General features: G+C 37.8%; 1 protein-coding gene and 1 pseudogene across 3 annotated transcripts in view; one reads left to right on the forward strand and one right to left on the reverse strand.

Annotated features, from left to right (window-relative positions):
• Window positions 1–537: 537 nt before the first annotated feature.
• The window catches only part of TEX9 (testis expressed 9), a 40,185-nt gene continuing 20,222 nt past the window's right edge, over window positions 538–20,500 (forward strand). Inside the window, exons 1-6 of one of the 3 annotated variants that reach the window (XM_024568222.4) lie at window positions 538–589; window positions 707–798; window positions 7,824–7,887; window positions 9,525–9,604; window positions 19,358–19,403; window positions 19,697–19,779. In XM_024568222.4, coding sequence (XP_024423990.1) covers window positions 563–589; window positions 707–798; window positions 7,824–7,887; window positions 9,525–9,604; window positions 19,358–19,403; window positions 19,697–19,779 — 392 coding nt within the window. In that variant the 5' untranslated portion in view covers window positions 538–562. Of the gene's footprint in view, window positions 590–706; window positions 799–7,823; window positions 7,888–9,524; window positions 9,605–19,357; window positions 19,404–19,696; window positions 19,780–20,500 lie in introns of those variants that run through there. The other 2 variants (XM_053928453.2, XM_045201623.3) reach the window with 2 other exon arrangements.
• LOC112311588 (large ribosomal subunit protein eL20 pseudogene) lies at window positions 10,947–11,666 on the reverse strand (annotated as a pseudogene).

Below are 20,500 nucleotides of genomic sequence, written 5' to 3' on the forward strand. Positions count from 1 at the left end.
TGTCTTTGCCCATGGGTTCTTTATATATGTTCCTTGATGACCCTTTCCTTTCTTTGCCCTTTTATCCCCCGCTCCATCCCCTCTAGTTTAAAAAAAAAAAAAAAGGAAAGAAAGGCCTGGATAATATGGATAACTGACTGTTTGAGTGACTACGGTTTTTCCTTTCTGCACCCTAATTCCTTGGCATTCCTTTGCTTATAGCTGCATCGCTCCAGTCTCTGCCTCCATAATAAACATAGGTTCTCCCTGTGTCTTTACACTTTTTCTCATAAAGACTCCAATCAATTGGCTTAGGACCCTGTCTTGTCAATCTCAGCCTACGGATAGTGACGGTATTGGCTAGGAATGACTAGGGGCACTCACCTGGGCTCTTCCTACTTGTGGCCAGCCCCCCAAAACACGCCTCTCCACTCCCCCAACCCCGCCCCGGCCCTCGGGCGGCTCTGGTTTAGAACGCGGTAGCGAACGATGTAAGCGCCTTGGGCACCAGGATGCCCGAGAAGAGGTAGCTCTCGCGGTAAGTTACGTCGTTGCCTCGGTAACGGCGTCTTGGTCGCGAAAGATGGCGGGGCGAGGTGTCGGGCTCAGGGTCGGTTCAACTCCTAACACCTGGGTACCGAATAGGTTTGGACGGGGCGGTGGCGAGGCGGCAGGGACGCTGAGCCTCTTTTAGCTCTGGGTCTGAAAATTTCCGTCCCCTTTACAGAGACGGGCTGTTTCAGGGACTCCACTCCCGCCACGCGTCCAGCAGCCTGCTACACCTCGACGAGACTTCCTCGCCAAGGAGGAAGAATATAAGTAAGAAACTTGGCGGTTCACCTTTTCTTTCTTTCTTTCACCTAAGTGGGGCTGCTTACAATTACTGTTACCGGTGGCTCGGTCCTTGGGACCACGCGCTCCCCAGCAGTCTCTTCCATGTTGAGCTAGCCTTCGTTCTGGGTGTTTGAAGTGGGTGAAAATTTAATTTAACCCAAGCAAACCTGTTCGTCAGTAAGATGATACTGTCAGACGTGGTTTTGATAACAGGAATTTCCACGAGTAGTGCAGTTTCTAGTTTAAGGAATTCCATTTAATTCTAACTTCGAGTTTATGTCTGTAAATTTCTTCTAGGCTTTGTTTATAAATTTAAAGCCTATTTCTCAGGGCATTTGGAATTACTATTCTTGTCCATTTTTGGTGGAGTTGGGAGGATTTCCTTTATTTGCTCAGCGAAATTACAAACTGTCCTGACAACACGGGCTTTCATTCTTGGACGATTTCACTCTTCATGCCCCAGTTTCCACACAGATGCCAAGAGTAATCTTTTAATTTGATCATGTCATTCCCTTGCCTAAAACTTTGTAGTGGTTTCAGGTTGAAGTTCAAAAGCTCTGTCAGATCTGGCTCCTGCATCTTGTTTGATCTTGGGCTCTCTCCATCCTAACTGACCTTTCAGTTCCTCGAGCTTTTCCCTTCTCTTTCATTGAGGGCAGTCGCACATGCCTTCTACCTGTCATGCTCAGAGTGGCCTTCTCGACCATGCTAAACAGACTCCTCTGTTACTCTTTTTTTATGGCCTTATTAATTTTTCTTTGCATTTAGCATAACTTTACAATAAATTCATTTGTTACTTTCTGTCTTTTTCCTCCATTGGATGATGAGTTCCACAAGGTTCAGGAGCATATCTTTTATTTACCATTGTATATACGCTTACAAAAAAAATTATATTTTAACAGTTCACTGTCTTTCAAAACTAATTTAATTTAAAATTGGGAACACATTCTGGAAGTTCTTTCAACAGTTAAACAGAGTTACCATGTAATTTGTACTTAAAATTAAAGCATATATAAAGTTAAAACTGGTATGTACTCTCTTTAGATGAATGAGACACATGCCCCCTTGCCGCTGCATCTAGGAACATAATCGTTCCTCTCTATTTGATGAAATGGGTCTGTTACTCCCATTTAGGACTGTACTTAAGCAACAGACCTGTTGTCCATATACAATTCTGAGTCAGCTGTGCTCAACCCAGAACAGTTATTTTCATCACCATACACCAGATGGCACTAACCAGCTGTATTGGTCAGGTTAATTTGTTTGTTTATTTAAGGGTATATTTTTCAGGAGGCTCTGGCTGTCATTAGGGATATGCTTAAAGGCAGGCATCTACAGGAGCTATTCTATTTTAGCAAAAGTTGTTTTGTGGTAAAAGCAACCAGGTGTTACTCATTCTGTAACCTGTACTCTGCAGTGTACAAATTAGAGGCATTTCAACAGAGTAGTTTTAAGCTCTGACTGAAGCTTGTACATCACTTTTGCACCATGGAGAAGAGTAAAATGTCTGGCCATTCTTTTTTTTATTGTGGTAAAATTGGTATACAATATTATATGTATTTCGTATGTCCAACATTATGATTCATTATTTGTATATATTACATAGAGATCACCACTGTAAGTCTTAATTCTCTCTCCCAGCCCCTGCCTGTCTGTTCTTTGCATCTATGAGTTTGTTTTTGTTTGTTGGTTTGTTTTGTTTTTTCTCTCTTTTTTTTTAGGTTCTAACACATAAGTGAAATCATATGGTATTTGTCTTTGGTCATTTTTATAGGCAGGAATATGAGTTCGTAACACAGCATTTTGCAACTTACTATTTTGATGTTAAGCATATTGTGATGTCTTTTCAGTCAGCTGAACCCAGGACTTCCCAGGGATTTCCATCCAGAATTGGAGGAAATAATCACTGAGGGGATAGACTAAGGAACGTGCTGATCATTGAAGTCAATAGATTTTCCGAGCTTCATGTGTATATCATGAAACCAGAGAGCTAAACAAATAAGATTATATGACATCTGTTTTAATTGGTCTTGATAGACCAATTAAATTTGTGGGGTCTTGATAGACCCTACTTGTCTTGGTAGGGCAGACCTCCACACCACCCCCACCTACCCAACCCCCTGCCTGTAAATGCCAATTACATTGTATTTATAGATTAATTTGCAGAGAACTGCCATCTTTATGCTATTGAATCTTCCCTTCCACAAATATGGTACGTCTCCATTTACACATGAGTGTTTTGTTGTCTGTTAAAAGTATTTTATGATATTACTACATAAAAGTCTTGCATATATAATTTTTCAAGGTTCCTCATAGGTTTTGTTACTATATGAATGGCTTTTTTTCCTACTATGTTTTCTAATTGGCCAGATGTGTAGGAACATTGATTTTTGTATATTGATCCTAATACCTATCTGTATAAATACAGATCATCAGCTCTGCTTACCTTTTTTCTTTTTTTAGTTGTGTCATGGCTGTTGTTTGTTATAGTGAAAGGTTACAAAGCAAAATCAGCAATGGGAAAAGGTGCATGGAGGGAAGTCTGGAGAAAACCAGTCAAAGGCTTCTTAAGAGTCCTCTCTTGGAGGTTTTTTAAAATCATGAATGAATATTGGCTTTTTAAAAATGCTTTTTCTGCATCAATTCATATGATTTTCTTTTTTTAGTTTGTTAATGTGATGATTACATTAATTGATTTTGAATGTTGAACCAGCCTTGCATACTTGGAATAAATCCTGCTTGGTCTTGGTACATAATTCTTTTTATACATTGTTGGATTTTATTTACTAATATTTTGTTAAGGATCTTTGCATCTATTCCATGTTATTGATCTGTACTTTTCTTGTAATGTCTTTGTCTGGTTTTGGTATTACCTTTATTCTGGCCTCATAGAATTATTTCGGAAATATTCCTTCTGCTTCTGGTCTCGGGAAGAGATTGTAGAGTGTTGGTATCATTTCCATCATAAATATTTGGTCATTTCCTTCATAAATATTTGGTGCCATTCACCAGTTAAAGTGTCTGGGTCTTATTGAATTAATTACTTTAATAGATATAGGCCTTTTCATATTTATTCTCCATGTGTGAGTTTGATAGTTTGCATCTTTCAAGGAATTGATCCGTTTCATCTAAGTTAATCACACTGTGGGCATAAAGTTCTTCATAGCACTCCTTCATTATCCTGTAGGCCATGGGACCAGTAGTGGGGGCTTTTCTTTAATTTGTAATGTTAGCGTTTTGTTGTTTTCTCTCTTTTTTTCTTGGTTAGCCAGCTAGAATTTTATAAATTTTTTATATTTTCAAAGAATTAGCTTTGGTTTCATTGATTTTCTCTATTGTTTTTCTGTTTTAAATTTCATTGATTTTTGCTTCAATTTTGTCACTTTTTTTCTTCTACTTCCTTTAGGTTTAAATTGTTCTTCATTTTCTGGTTTCCTACCATGGAAGCTTAGATTATGGGTTTTAGATTTGTCTTCTCTTCTAATATGCATTTAATATTATAAATTTCCCTCTAAGCTTTGCTTGTACTGCACCCCACATATTTTTACAATTGTATTTTCATTTAGTTAGATATATTTTTAGTTTTCCTTTCTCTTTTGACCCATGGGTTACTTATGTTTTTTGTTTAACCTCCAAATATTTAGCAATTTTCTAGTTATCTTTCTGTTTTTGGTGTCTGATTAAATTCACTTAGGGTATGTGAACATACTTTGTGATTTCTACTTTTAAAATTGTAAGATGTATTTCATGGACCACAAATGGTCTCTGTTAGTGAGTGCTCCACGCGAGCTTGAGAAGGATGCGTATTCTGTGGTTGTTAGATGGAGTATTTTATTTTCATTCCATATTATCTTTAATTATGTTAAAAAACGTTCCCAATTATATTGCCTATAGATTATTTCATCCACTGCTCATTTTGGTTGCCAGTCCCTTGTCCCTGTCTTCAGCAGTAGTGAGGCAGGTACCCTTTTCCTTGGTGAAGAGAAATTGTCTTTGCCAATAATAAAGATGGGGGAGAGCTGGGTGGCAAAGCTCTTGCCTTTGATATCTTTCACATGAACCACATTAAAAGAATTATTCCTTTCATTGTTATGTAATGTCTGTTATACCTTTATTCATTCCTTTATATTCAAACCTTTATGTCATTTAGCTTTAAGAGAGTATTCCATTTATATTGAATCTGATAATTTCTGCTTTGTAATAAGTGAATTATTTATATTATTTTGTTTGTTAATTTGAAGTTGTTTTGGCCGTAATATTTTTTGTTTTATATTTATTATGCTTTTTGTTTGTTTTTCTGTCTTCTGTTGTATTGAATGACTTTATACTTCCTTTATTTTTCTTTTACTGGTTTATGAAGAGCTTAGACTGCTTTAACTTGGTTTCCCCCTGCCGGTCAAGTTAGATATTATTAGATACTTCCTTTTGTTTTGAATATCCCTACCTGTTATTTTTATAGCCTGTACTAATTTAGATTTATTATTGTGTTTTCTAATTTCTTTGCTCTTCATGATTCTTTCTTTTTTCCGGGTTTAATATTTTTCTTCCTGAAGTGTAGACCCTTCATTACTTCTCTCTGTGAAAATTTGAGTCTTAAATTCTCCAGTCTTTTCTGAAAACTTTTTACTTTGCACTTATTCTTCAAAGACAGTTTAACTGAACATAGAATTCTAGATGGCCGGTATTTTTCACCACACAGTTCATTAAAGATACCATTTCATTGTCCATTGGAATGTAGAGATGTTGATGAGCCATCTACTGTCAGCTTTTTAGATAATCAGGCAGGTAAACTATCAGTTTTTATTAAATATTTGCTCTGGTAGTTTAAAGAATATTCTCTTGGTCTTGGAAGTTCTGCAGTCTTACTATGATGTGTACAGATGTACATTAGTTTTCTTAATTCTGCTCAAGATCCCCATCTTTCTTTGTGTTTGGAAAATTCTCAGCATCATATCTTCAAATATGGACATTCCATCCTCATCTGGGATTTCCTTCTGTACTTTGTATTAGGTAGATATAAATCTGTTTTTGTCAAATAGTCCATCTTTAATGGATGTTAAACGTTCTTTCATATTTTTAACTTTCTATTGCTGTGTACCTCCTTTCAGGTGATTTCCTCATATCTTCTAATGTCCTTCATTCTTCTAATTCATTTGTTTCCCCTTCAGTTCATTCTATTGTTCAACTTATCCATTGAGTTTGAATTTTTAATTCCAATGACTGTGTTTTCATTTATGTAATTTCTATTTGATTCTTTTCCATATTCGGTGTTCTTTATAATAATGCCTGGTGCTTACCTAATGGTTTCTATTCTTGCTTTGGTTTTTTTAAAATTAAAAATGCTTATGTAAAAATCTTTTTAAGATTGTTTTATTATCTTCAGTTCACATACAAATTTTGTTGCATAGGCTGATTCTCCCTCTTGGTGACTTGTTTCTTTATGCAATTTATTATCTTTGTGGAGTCACCTTTAGCAGGGTTTACTACCTGAGAGTGTAGTATGTCTTATAGATGAGTAAGTGTCCTCAAGGGTGGCTTTGCATTTAGCTCATCAGTTTTTTCACTGGTTAGGCCAACTTTCTGTATTAAAGTTTTGGCATAAAATCTCTATACCATCTGGGTAAGATGAACTTGGACCACGTTCCTGTGTGTCCTTACTACTCACAAGAGATTCTTTTTCACCTATCGCTATAGTTTCATTTCTGCTCACCTAAGGTCATGGTTAGTGTTTTTGCTTGTTTAACAAAACAAACAGTGTTTAACAGGTGTAGCTCTTCTTGACTCCCACACATGTATCATTTTTTAGCTGTTAAGCTGTTTCATCTTCTGTTCCTGTTAATTGCTCTCATTTTTAGTTGCTGCTTTATTTTTGGTGCCAAGGTATTTCTCTCGCTTGAGTTTGAGCTTAGCAGTATATCCTTCATTATATTATATCCAATATTTCCATGGTTTTTGAGCAGGAGAAAAGCTTTTTGAGGCATCTTGGTCTACTATATTGACCAGAAGCTTCTAATGGTTCTTGTTAAGGAAATGTGAAACCTCAGATAATGCTGTCTTAAATGGGACTTTAAGTCTTCATTAGATGGTTTTCTTTTGTTTAACTCATCCTAAGATAAAAATATACTTCCTAAAACATTGGATGGTTTTAAGAAAAGATATGTTACTGATTTTCTCTTTTTGGGGGGGGGCAGAATTAGTGTTGCAAGTGGTTTGTGTTACTTCTGAATCACAAATCTAGTAAAAGCAAATGACAAAATATCTCATTTTAAAAATTGCTCAACATATTTTCTTCATATAACTTCAAAAGATCCTAGATGGTCTACACATTTTTAAAATTTTATTTTATGAATAGAATAAAAAAGTTACATACTTTTGAATATGTTTATTATATTGTTACTTTTTAAAGTGAAAAAGGAACTTGAACTAACAATAGGAATAGATTAATATGTTAACTTCAACTGTTAGGGTATTTTATATCCATTTAAGGCACTAATTATAAAGAGAGAAACGTATCTTCAATTTGTTATGGGAAAATATAATACAAAATTATGTATATGCTATAGATGAAAAATAGAAGGGAAGATAATTAAAATGTCACAGCGACACCCCAGACCAAAGCAGACCTCTCTGCTACCCTGCCACACTCCTCTCCCACCCCTATCCTCAGCTGGAGTTCATCCCAAGAAGTCGAACAGTGGGATTTATTCCCACCAGTTTGTCATTCCCAAATAAGTCATTCTACCTGAAGTGAGGGCCAGAGAGAAGCCAGGAGTTACACTGTTGGAATTCTAACAAAATAATACTAATATAATAATAAATAATAATAATAATAATAATGAAGAATAACCATGGGGAGTTGGAGATAAGTGTTCTAATAGTTATGTTATTTTTAGAATAAAGTGTTTTGAAATTTGTTGATTAGCTAAAATGTAGTTACTGAAATTTAATTACTTGTATTTTTGTTGGGATCTTCAGTACATCCCAATTAGTAAATTATTTTCTGCTTTTAGGCGTTTAAATGCAGAATTGGAGGCAAAAACAGCTGATCTGGTTCGACAAGCTGAGGAAGCAATAGTAAGTAAATGTTAGTAATTTCGTGTAAGTGCTAGGTTTTTTAATTTTTAATTTGACTTATACATACAAAAATGCACAAAGCATACATTTTCATTCAGTTCATCAAACTATCACAAATTGAACATGAATACATGTACAGGTAGGAAGGTGTATTCATGCATTTATTTTTGATAAGCACATGTTTTCTAAAAGCCACTGAAGATGTTTTCTATTTAGGGGTCCAGTCATCTAAATAAGGACAGTGATATTTAATAATCTTTCCCACTATTTGAAGATTAATATATGAGCATAGCTGTGTAGAATTAACACTGGTAATTGAGTAAGGAAAGAAGGAAAATGGTCTCTGGACAAAAGTTGGATAAAGGATCAGTGTCATCAGATGGTAATTTGTCTCTTAAATTCTGTAGTTGGTTACAACTTAAATCTCAAGGCTAGACCGTAATTGGATTTATAGTTAGGAAGAATGTAGTGAGGTTATTACACTAGACAATGTAAGAGTATTTGCCCCATTCTGAGTCCAAAGTGGTTATTCCTGCTGTAAGCATCCAGCTTTTAGCATCAGCATTCCCATGATTAGTTGATAGTATATAGTAGCATTCCTTAGGGGAGTAATGTGGCTTGCTTTCAGACTTTCTTTTTTAGTTCTTACTCTAATTTAATTATAATGTTTTCTTTTAAACCCCACCCTTCACTCCGTGTTGGACTTGATGGGGGCATGGAAGAAGAAGAGGCAGTATTTTATTTTAAGGCCTTGTACAGATTCATCATTTTTTGTAGTTTAGAATAAGGAACATTTTGTATATATGTAAAACACATTTTAGGTAATATATTTATGTAATGGTTGCAGATTTGCTAGTTGCATTTGTAATTAAATATTTCACTGAAAAAGAAATATTTTTATTACATCTTTTAGTTTTTGCCAGTGTCTGATGAGCCAGAAAATACTTGAACGAGGAAACCCGAAGTTACAGTGGAATGAGGGATGCATTAGGTATTCTGCTCCAAGAGCCCTCTAATAAGGACCTCTTTACTTGCTTGCTTGCTTACTTATTTATTTAAAAAGTAGAGTAGAAAACTGGGAAGGGCTGGGAAAGGGAAGAAGGCATTCCTGCCCCCGCAATATTTGCCATTGCGCAAATATGCGCAATATTTGAGCATTTGTTTACTTACTTTAATTTCTTGATATATTGTTGCCAAAAGGTTTTACTCTTAGTGCTTCTTTTTTAGCCTTTTTGTGGTATTCTTAACAGTGAAGCTTTGTGTGATTTGTGACAAGTTTTTCTAACCATTAAACAGATTTATGTTTTCATTTCTTGTGAGTCTCATTTCCTTTGCATGTTACACAAGATGGAAGACTCTAATGTAGTGTGGAAGCAGGAGTTGGATAAGATCATTGACCTCTTACATTTTTCCTTTAATTGACTTTCTTAACCCAGAATGGATGAAAGGTGAAACTACCTTGAAACTACATTGTAACAACCCTTATTTTCATACCATAGCATTTAGAATTCTGTGCCTTGATTTCATGGAAACTGTGAAACAGCTCTGAAATGATGAATGATTAGAAAGGCACTTGAATAAATTCTACTTTTGTGGGAGTTTTTTCCTATGTGACTTACCTTTACTCATTTGACTAGAGAGATCAGCAAGAAGTACGATCTCGGCCTATTTCAGCCCAAGTTAAATCATATGAAGAGGAAGATGATTATAGTTCAAGGTAAGTCACTTAAATTCTCAAACGCCTTTTTTTTAACTGGGTAAATGCTTTTAGATTGTTTTTATTTTTAATTAAGGTCTAATCAACATAATGTATTGTTATTTTCAGATGTATAACAGTTACTTGATATTCGTGTATTGTTAAATGGTCACCACAGTAAGTCTGATTACATCTATTACATACATGGCTACAGAATATTTTTTGTCATGATGATAACTTTTAAAATCTACTTTCTTAGCAACTTTCAAATGTGCAATACAATATTATTAACTATAGTCATTATGCTGCACATTGTGTCCCCATGACTTATTTTATACTGGAATTTTGTTCCTTTTCATGCCCTATATCCATTTTCCCTACCACTCCATCTTCAGCCTTTGGTACCAATCTCTTCTCTGAATCTATGAGCTTTTTTTTTTTTTAATTCCACATATAAATGAGATCATCTGATATTTGTCTTTTTCTGTCTGACTTACTCAGCATAATGGCCTTGAGGTCCGTCCATGTTATTGCAAATGGGTCTTCTTTATGGTTGAATTATTTCATTGTATTTGTGTACCGCATCTTCTTTGTTTACTCAACTGTCAGTGAACATACAGGTTGTTTTCCTATCTTGGCTATTGTAAATAATACTGCAATGAAAATGGGGTGCAGACATCTTTTTGAGTATGTTTTTGTTTTTTTTCAAATAAATACCGAGAAGTAGAATTGTTGGATCATATGGTAGTTTTCTTTTAAATTTTTTGGGGACCTCCATACTGTTTTTCATAGTGGCTGCACTAATTTGCATTCCCACTAAGAGTGCACGAGGGTACCCTTTTCTCTACATCCTCACCAGCATTTATCTCTTATCTTTTTGATAATAGCCATTCTAACAGGTGTGAAGTGCTATCTCATTGTGCTGCTTTTAAATTATTTATTTTTTTAGAATAAAAATTTTGTTTATTTATTTATTTATTTAAAGGAGCGGGGAAGGGAGGGAGAGAGGGAGAGAAACATTGATGTGAGAGAGAAACATCAGTTGGTTGCCTCTGGTACATGCCCCGACTAGGACCAAGCCCACTACCCAGGCATGTGCCCTTACCAGGAATTGAGCTGGTGACCTATTGCTTTATGGGATGATGCCCAACTTAGCCTCACAGGTCAGGCCTCACTGAGGTTTTAATTTACATTTCCCTGATGATTACGGATGCTGAGTATCTTTTCATGTGCCTGTTGACCATTTTTGTGTCTTCTTTAGGAAATGTCTGTTCAGATCCTCTGCCCATTTTTAATTGGTTTTTTTTTTTTTTTTTGCTATTGAGTTGTATGAGTTCTTTATACTCATACTGTATTTTGGATATTAACACTTTATCAGATAAATGATTTGCAAAATATTTTCTCCCACTCCGTATTTTGTATTTTCCCCCCCTGGTTTTCCCAAGGAGTTTATTTGGACAGAACAGGGGACAAGGAGGCCCAGCATCCAAAAGAAGGTGTTGGATCTCTTAGTGGTAAAGCTTGGTTTGTACTGCTAACACTTGTGCTGGTGATGGAGGACCCAGTGGGGCAGAGGGAACTTGACCCTGGAGTTGTGGAACTGCTTGACCTGCCGATTAGTGGCCAGGCTTTGGTACTCTCAGTACATGCTGTGGGTGCCACTGTGGAAGTCCTAGCTCAGCCAGATGCCAGAGTTCTTCACCTGAAGCGGGGAATTATCAAACACTTGCCAGCAGGAGATGATTTCCCCTGAGAACTTCTTTACCTTCTTCAGCTGAGACACAAAGTACCAGAAGTGAGTCTTGGGGAAGACATGGTTAGGTGCAGAGGTGCTCCTGTGGTAGAGGGGGACGGTGAGGCATTGGGGGTGGGCAGGCAACTTCCCACCACCTTGTATCATGGCAGTGTGCCAGAGGTCTTCATAAAGCTCTCTGCGTTTATCAACACCCCAAGTGGCGTAGGTTGACTTGTCCCTTTGTTGATGGTTTCCTCTGCTCTACAGAAGCTTTTTAGTTTGATGTAGTCCCATTTGTTTATTTTTGCTTTTGTTGCCTCTGCTTGTGGTGTTAAATTTAAAAAAAATCATCATCAAGACTAATGTTAAGCATCTTACTACCTATGTTTTCGTCTAGGGATTTTATGTTTTTAGGTCTTACTTTCAAGTCTTTAATCCATTTTGAGTTAATCTTTGTATATGGTGCAAAATGGTGGTTCAGTTTCATTCTTCTACTTGTGGCTGTCCAGTTTCCCCAACACTGTTTATTGAAGAGACAGTTCTTTCCCCATTGTATTTCCCCTTTGTTGTAAATTAATTGACCATATATATGTGTGTGTCTATTTGGGACTCTCTATTCTGTTTCATTGATCTGTGGGTCTTTTTTTTTTTAATGACCATATTGTTTTGATTACTACAGCTTTGTAATATAGTTTGAAACCAGAGAGAACATTTTTTTGATGGTATAGGTGGATGCTTTATTATATAAAATCCTTTTGCATGTAAGTAATGTAAATATATAATTTGAAGAATAATGTAATATATAAAATACTAATAATTGGAGACTTTACCAATCAGATATAATGTAATCCCTTTATCTACTTTATTTTGTTTAATTCTGAAAGTATTATTTTGAAATAAATATTATTGTCCTTATTTTGAAAATGAGGAAACTGCAGCTTACAGAAGTTTGGTAGCTTGTCCAAAGACATAGGGATAGAGGGATAGTATGTAATTTCGCTGAGATCCAAACCAGAATTGATAAGGTTTCTAAACCTATTCTCATATACTATACTACCTCTCATAAAATTGCATATCAAGATTAGGTAAAAATAAATACATTTGTAAAAGTAAAATGTATCAGATCTTTTTTTTCTTGAATTTCATATATGTCAAGAAATTAGGGACCAAGAAAATATTCAGGGTTAAATCTAGCAGGAAAAGTTTAAGATCTGTGTGAATAAAACTATAAAATCTTGCAGAGGCAGTGGTGATCAGCGAACATTCCAAGTCTCTTGCTATGAGCAGGAGTGAAATTATTCTTTTTCAAGCCTAAACAGACAGGAGTTGGTTTTTGAACCTCCCATTGACTCTTTCTTTGTTATGATCAGTGAAAATTCAATTGGTGAGACCTCCCAGCTTGGTCTCTGGGTGACAATGTGGAACATAAAGAAAAATGGGTTCATTCTCCCTCTTTCTCTCTCTCCTTCAATCTCTCCCTTTCTCTCTCTCTCTCTCTCTCTCTCTCTCTCTCTCCCTCCCTCTCCCTCTCCCTCTCCCTCTCCCTCTCCCTCTCTCCCCGTCCCTTCCCTCTCCCCTGTTCCTTTCAGTGTGTTAAGCTACTGAGATTGGGGGTATCATCCTAGCCTGTCCTAATTAATATAGCAATTGGTATTGAGAGATGGGTGTTGTATAACAAAACTAATAAAAGTGTGGCTTTAGCTTAGCAGTTAGGTAGTACCTAGCAAGGAAACTGATATTGGAGGCTGGAAAGATAGAGGAATACTGTTATGTAGTAGCAATGAATTTGGTAAGGCTGTCACCTTTGGTAAATTGGGAGGTGGAAGAGATGTGTAATAAACTTATGCTCTAGGGGAAGAAGTTGGAAAACAGAATATTAGTAGTATGTGCTGTTACTATTGTATTTGGCATGGTATTTAAGGAGACAACTTTGGGAATGAATTGGCTGTTTTGCAAGCAGAAATGAAAGGGAATACGGAGATTCTAGGAATTAGAGGCCTCAAATATTAGAAGAGTCACCTGCTTCTAATTTTGATGAGGTCCATCTTATCTTTTTATTTTATTTTTTTTGGTTACCTGCCATTTTGGAGTCATATCTAAGAATCAGTGGATCCAGTGTCATTAAGATTTATCCCTATGTTTTCTTCTAAGAGAATAGCACTCTAACATTTAGGTCTTTGACCGATTTTGAGTTAATTTTTGTATGTAGTATGAGATGAGGATTGCCTTCATTCTTTGGCTTGTGGGGTATCCAGTTGTCTCAGCGCATTTGTTGGAAAGACTAGCCTTTCCCCATTCAATGATCTCAGCACCCTTGTCAGTGATCAGCTGATCAGAGACACATGGTTTTACTTTTGGACTCTCTGTTCCATTGATATATGTATCTGTTCTTAGCCAGTATTACACTGATTATCTTTGCTTTGTAGACTTAATTGTTTATGGACCTCAAAAGTTGAGAAAAAATTGAGAAGATCTTTGAGGAACAAAAGCCTATTAAAGCTCAACCTTGAGCCAAAGATCAGACTAAAGGTGTGGTTTTCACAACTGTCAATAATATTTTACAATGGACTAAGGTTCTTCAGGGCAAGGACCATAGTAAATGGCACCTAGTCAAACTTTCCAATTAGATAAAATGGGTCAGGGCAAAGATCTAACTATAGTTATAGTGTCCCCATGGAAACATGGCCACCTCAAAGCAACACATTTTTAAATTGGGGTGTGGAGAAGGGCAGTGAGGGAGAGGAGGGGGAGGTGTTGGGGGTAAAGAAATAACAGCCTTGGAAAGAAGTGTGGGTGTACTAATGGCACATGGAACTGACTGGAATCAAATAAATAAGAAACTCACTAGTTTTTGAAAGTTATACCAGCAAAGAAACTTTAGAGTGATATACCTAAACTGTTACTTTTTAAATTCGAAAATAGGTATCAGTACTCCCATCTCCTAAGATGAAGAAGCAGGCTGTGAGAGTTGCACAGCCCTAATTCAGGGTATATGTTTAAACATCTTAGAGGACTTAGAACAAAAAAAGGAATGGACTTAAGCAACAGTATATTTGGCTCATACTTGAAATATTGGGACATTATTCAGGTACTCAAAAATAATTATTGCATATGATCCAGCAATTCCCCTCTAGCTATTTAACCAAGAGAAAGAAAGACATATTTCTAAGCATAACTTGTGTGTAAATGTTAATTGCCAAAACCTGGGAACAACTCATGTCCATCAAGTGGTGAATGGATAAACAGATGATGGAATATTAATGCAATGGGATACTACTTGGCAATAAATAGCAACGGACTACTAATACTGCAGCAACATGGATACTAAGTGGAAGAAGGCAGGCTAAAAAATGTATATACTGTAGGATTCCATTTATTTGACCTTCTGGAAATGGTAAAACTATAGGGGCAGATATCAGTGGTTGTGTGGGGCTTGGAGAAGGGGAGGGGACTAATAAAAAGGGGCAGAAGGAACTTTTTGTGGTGATAGAAATATTCCCTATCTTGATTGTTGTAATGCTTACATGACCATATAAGTTTGTTCAAATTTATAGAACTGTCTACCTAAAAGGATGTATTTTACTATATGTAAATCATATCTCAATAAATCTGAAAAAGTCATTTTTGAACACCATTAGTGCCAGGTCTAGCTACCAGTGGTACGATAGTGAGTAAATAGACCAGGTCCTGCTTCCAAGGACTTAATGCCTAGTGTGTTGCTTTTTAACTTTTTTTTGAAATTAAACAAATTTTCCATAAAATTTTTGACATCATCATTTGGTATCTATATGTATATATAGCATGAAACTACTTATCCTTATTATATGTAAGGATATTTTATGGAAATATCTGATATTTCTGATATTAAAATATCTCTGATATTCTATGGAAAACAATGTTTAATAGTTATAAAAATTCTAAACTTTGAATTACAAATAAGGTAAGGCATGGCTTTTATTTACTAAACTAAAAGGTTAAATGATGGTAGTAACAGCTGATCTCTAGCTTCTGTTGAAGTAAGTGACAGGCTGATTCACAAACATAAAAGTAAAGCTGTTGATCTTTTTTTTTTAACTAAACTTTCCTTAAGTGCAATGGGGTGATGACATCTCTTTACCTAGATCAGGTGGCTTTTGTAAACTGACTTTGAAGGGATGGGTGGCTGTTACCACATGAAACATGGCACTGAACTATTCCTAGGGAATTGCTGAAGATGGGAGATAATTAATTCTGTAAAGAGACAGTCTGTTTCAGCTCTGAGGTTGTCTGAAGCTGGCCACTTGGTGTATTGCCTCTTGGGAGGGACTCTGTTGTAAAATAATGACTATGCCTACCCCTTGGCAACCTATTAGAAGCTGCAAGTGATCCAGTTTGTGGCTGCCTCTTCTGGGCTTGGCTGTGCACTGGAAGGATCAAGCACACTTCAGGGCACACCGGGATCTGCTTGCTGCCTTCTGCCTCTGCCAGTTGGCTGGCTGTTAGGTTTAGTCATTAAAAAGGCTGTCACTGAAAGATCCTATGGTGGTGATTGGGAGGATGGGGCTGTTAGATCTCCTGTGAGGGGAGGTGCCAATTGAAACTTCCAGAAAGATAGTGGGTGTGATTCCCCACCCAAGAGCCACATGTCCGAGTCTTTCCTGGGTTTTTCCTTGACATTGGCAGGGTGGAGCCCCTATTTGTGAAGCTGGTGGGGCCTCCAAAACCCAGAGGTTGGGTCTGCTGTGTTGGGAACTGCCCTGCCTGGTTTCAGAAGCTGTAAACCCCCATGGCTAAGGCTGAGTGAGAGACCTTGGGACCATAAGCCACTAAGGACACAAAGCTTATCTCCCTGGCAGGGGCGCTGCCTCTGCCCACTTTACTTCACCCTGCTTGGCCCCCAGTGCATGACCGGTTAGCCAATGACAGGTAAGGTTCCTCAAGGGAGAGACGACCTAAGACAGGCATGGTCACGAAGAAGCCCTCAGGGAAGGACTTGGGGGGCTATAGAAAAAGGGGGTGATGGACCCTCACCCCTCGGCTTTGACATAGCCTGAGTCCTCATTCTGTCTGCAAGAAGTCTCCTAATCTCTTGGCTGCCTTACTTCCCCTGCCTGCCTTAAACTTGAAATAATGCTGGAGGTGGGTGGGGCCCTGTGCTGGAAAGGGCAGGTTCCTTGGTGTGATCAGGCCTAAGAAAGAATGCATAAAATCCTATGCAACCTACTTTGTTAATACCCTCAATTTAAATAAGGGTCCATGCATAGAATGAGTTTGTTCCCCAAAGTTTTATGGCCCTTTAACTATCTGACCCTGACTCAGAATAAGCCTTCAGAGTTCTTTGAATGTTATCATTTGATCATATCTGCCTGACAATGATTGATGAGCTTTACGTATATGCCCTGTATTCCTGTGCAAACTGAACCCAATAAAAGCCCATTGAGGAACAGGTTCCTGGTCCTTCTCCTTTGAGAGATTGGCCACCTTTCCTCCCCAAGCAGATCATGTCTTGGTAGACTTATTCTCATCTGTGGCAGATGGTGGGGGGGTGGGGGAGAGGGAGGCCAGCGGGCAGAGCACCTCCACACTGCTGGAAGCAGGGAGGGTGTTTCTATTTGATCTTCCATGAGGGGGAAGCACCATTCAGTTTTATGGGAAAGTTGGGGAAATGGCCCCACCCCAAAACCAGTCACTGACACCTCCTGAGCCAACCTAGACTTCTATGCTCTAGCTTATGCCACTGACTCCTCACAGGGCTTAACAGCCACATGGTGGGGTGAGAAAAATTCCAGAGGGTGGGGTCCTTGCTCTTTCCCAGGTTTGTACTGCAGGGAGAGGATTGTTCCACCCAAGAAAGATGGCTGCTGCCGTATTGGATGATGACTCAGGACAGGGATCCAGTGGCTGTGAGTGTAAGACCACCTACCTCGCCGTCATCTTGAAGCTCTCCAGATTCTTTTTTCTTCTTGCTGTTCTGATTGGGTATTTTTTGCTTCCTTATATTCCAGATCCCTTATTTTATTCTGTGTTTCATCTACTGTACTGTTGATTCCTTGTAATGTATTCTTCATTTCAGTAGGTGTATACTTCATTTCTGACTGGTTGTATATGTTTTCTTAGTTTTTATGTTTCCTGTCCCTTTGTTGAAGTTCTCACCAAGTGCACTGAGCATCCTTATAATCAGTGTTTTGAACTCTGAATCTGGTAGATTTTGTTTAGTTCTTTTTCTCGAGTTTTGTTCTGTTCTTTCCTTTTGGACACGTTTGTCTCCTCAATTTGGCTGCTTCCCACTGTTTGTTTCTTTGTATTAGAGCTGCTATGTCTCCTGGGCTTAGTTGAGTGGCCTAATGTAGGAGGTGTTTGGTAGGGTCCAGTGGCACAGCCTCCCTTATCACCCAAGCTGGGCATTCCAGGTGTGCCTTCTGTGTAGACTGTGAACACCGTCCTGTTGTAGCTGAGCCTTGATTGCTGTTGGTGCATCAATGGAAGGGATTTATTGCCAGACCAATTGGTTGCTTGATCTGGCTGTGACCACTAGCCACCATAGAGGATAACTTTGCAAGGGCCCACCCCATGGAGAAGGACTTACTTGGCAGGGCTCTGGTGCCATCTGCGTCCTCCCCTTGAATGTGTTTCTTGTAGAAGTAGTTGGGTGGTCCGAATCTGTCACTTGGGTACTTTGGCTCTGGATCCTCCAAAGAGGTGCAGGCCATGGTCAGTCACTGCCTTTGTTCTGCCCAGGGACACCTGGCATGAGCTACAAAGTAATCCTCAGGTGGCTGCTACTTGTGCTAGGCTTGGAGGTGTTCTGGTGAAGCCAAGCTGGGAACCAAAGCCAGCTGTTGCTAGTACCAAGTCTGGGGCCACTTAGCTAGAGATATGGGACATGCTGAGCCCAGATGCTACTTGTTCGAGAGATTTTAAGAAAGTCTAAAGCATAAGCCAAGACAGGCCATTTGTATGGAAAAGCCCCTGGAGACAGCTTAAGTGGGCTCATACGTTGGGTGGGGTCTCAGGGAATCCAGGGCATGGTGAACAGTGTGAGCATGGAGAGTCAGATATGGCACCCTCTTGCTGCCTCTTTTTAAGGGGGGTGTGTCTCAGAAAAGGAACAGTGGCCTCTTCCCCCACTTTTTAAAAAAACTTAAAAAAATGTATTGATTTTAGAGAGACAAAGGTGGGGGAGAGAGAAACATCAATTTGTTCCACTTTTTGATGCCTTCATTGGTAGATTCTTATATGTGCTCTAATTGAGGATCGAACCTGTAACCTTGGCATTATAGGGATGATGTTCTAAGTAGCTGAGCTACCCAGCCAGGGATCTGCCATCACTTGTGTCTCACAGGAAGTTGATCCCCCCACCCAGCTCCTGTGATGATGCTAGACAATTCAGTTCCTCCCACATGTCTCCCTGGTTCCTTTCAGACTACTGCCCCAGCACTGGAACTCAGAGGGAGCGAGTCCAGGTAGGTCTGTGTGCAGGCCCTTTAAGAGGGACTGCCTGTGACTCCAGAAGCCCTTGGTCTAACTCTACCATAATCCTTGCTGGTTTTTACAGCCAGAAGTTATGGGGACTTCTCTTGCTGGCACTGGAACCCTGGGTTGAGGGGCCTGGTATTGGCCTGGGATCCCTCACTCCTCTTGGGGGATTATTCTACAGCTGAGCTGTCCCTCCTGATTTTTATCCATCCCACATGGGTGGGGGACAAGCTCCTTTCATGTCTCCATTCCCCCCACCCTCAATAGTCTCGATGTGGCTTCCCCTTTAAAGTCCTAGTTGTAGGACTTAACATTCAGCTAGATTTCAGGCGGTTCTGAATGATGTTTGTTCCATAGTTCAGTTGTAATTTTGATGTGGTTGTGGGAGGATTCAAGTACTGCATTTTCAAGGTGAATTATCTAACCAAAGCACTTTTCTTGTTTATGACACTCATGTTAAATAAATTAACGTATACATAACTAGAATTATAGCAAAGTCTACTGGATGTATATTTTCCCTTTTATTATGTCTTGGCTTAGTATCATCTATTATTAATTAATGTATGCTTATTTTTGGCCTTTAGGGGTCTGTTATCTGAAGGGTCAGTTCATCGACATGCAGAAACTCAGGTATGAAATCAGACTTTTTGTGAATGTAATTACATTCTGTAAAATTTAGGACTTTTAGACTTTTTATGAGACAAAACAGAGAAGGGTTATGACTCTAGAAATAGAACATAAACCTTGATACTCAGAAGATGTCTTCATGAAATTTGCTTATAAAATAAGTGGAATCCTTTTTTGTCTCATAATTTCACTGAACATTTTGGAGATGCACTGGAAAAAATTCTAAGTGAAATGAGTCTGGACCCTAAGGAATTTGAGAATCTAATCAATCAATAATTTAAATTATTTTCATGTAGCCAAAGACCAAAAACATTGATCCAGTAAACAAGGTTCAAAAAAAACTACACTCTGCAAATAAAGGAAGGAAAACAAATTCAAGGTATAGTATAGTTTTCAAAGTATATTTTCTTTTCTAAATTTTATAATTTATAATATTCTTGTTAAGCTTTCTTTTTCTTCAGATGTCTTACCCCCAAATAGACAAAATTATACTGTATCTATCTATTCACATTCAGTAATTTAAAACACTTTCTTAGAAATAAATGTCTTACGGAAGAAATTTTATATTTTCTTAAGCAAAATCATATTTCAAAATTTTAAATGTTATTTTTGTTGAGATATTTTCTCATAACTGTGACTAGAACCTAGGTGTTATTTTCTGCCTACTTCTCTCAAGTAGACTAAATAGTCATACACTTTTTGAGTATTTAACAGGGCACCATACCTTAATGTATATAATGAAGTATATGGCTCTAAATAAGACTATAGTTATAGTTTACATCCTGTTGTTTTTGATGAGAAAGAATTCAAGGCTGTTCTTAGTATTTTAAGCATCAAAAAGGACCCAAGAGGCCCTTTGGTTAGGAGGCCTTCTAAAACGGAGGGTCATAGCTGTGGTGGGTTGTCCCAGTCTTTTATTCACAGTAAGTTATTACATTTATACGTCTATTATTTACCCAAACTGCTAATTGCAGTATAAATTGGGAAAAAATCTTTGTTAATTCTTGTGTCTTTTAATTGGCTAAATAACCTTTTTGTTTTTTCAATAAAAGAGAGAAAAACAGAGCAAAAGGATAGGAAGAGAAAATCTAAAATTAATC

Source organism: Desmodus rotundus, chromosome 7 (assembly GCF_022682495.2).
Source record: "Desmodus rotundus isolate HL8 chromosome 7, HLdesRot8A.1, whole genome shotgun sequence".
NCBI classification, from domain to species: Eukaryota; Metazoa; Chordata; class Mammalia; order Chiroptera; family Phyllostomidae; genus Desmodus; species Desmodus rotundus.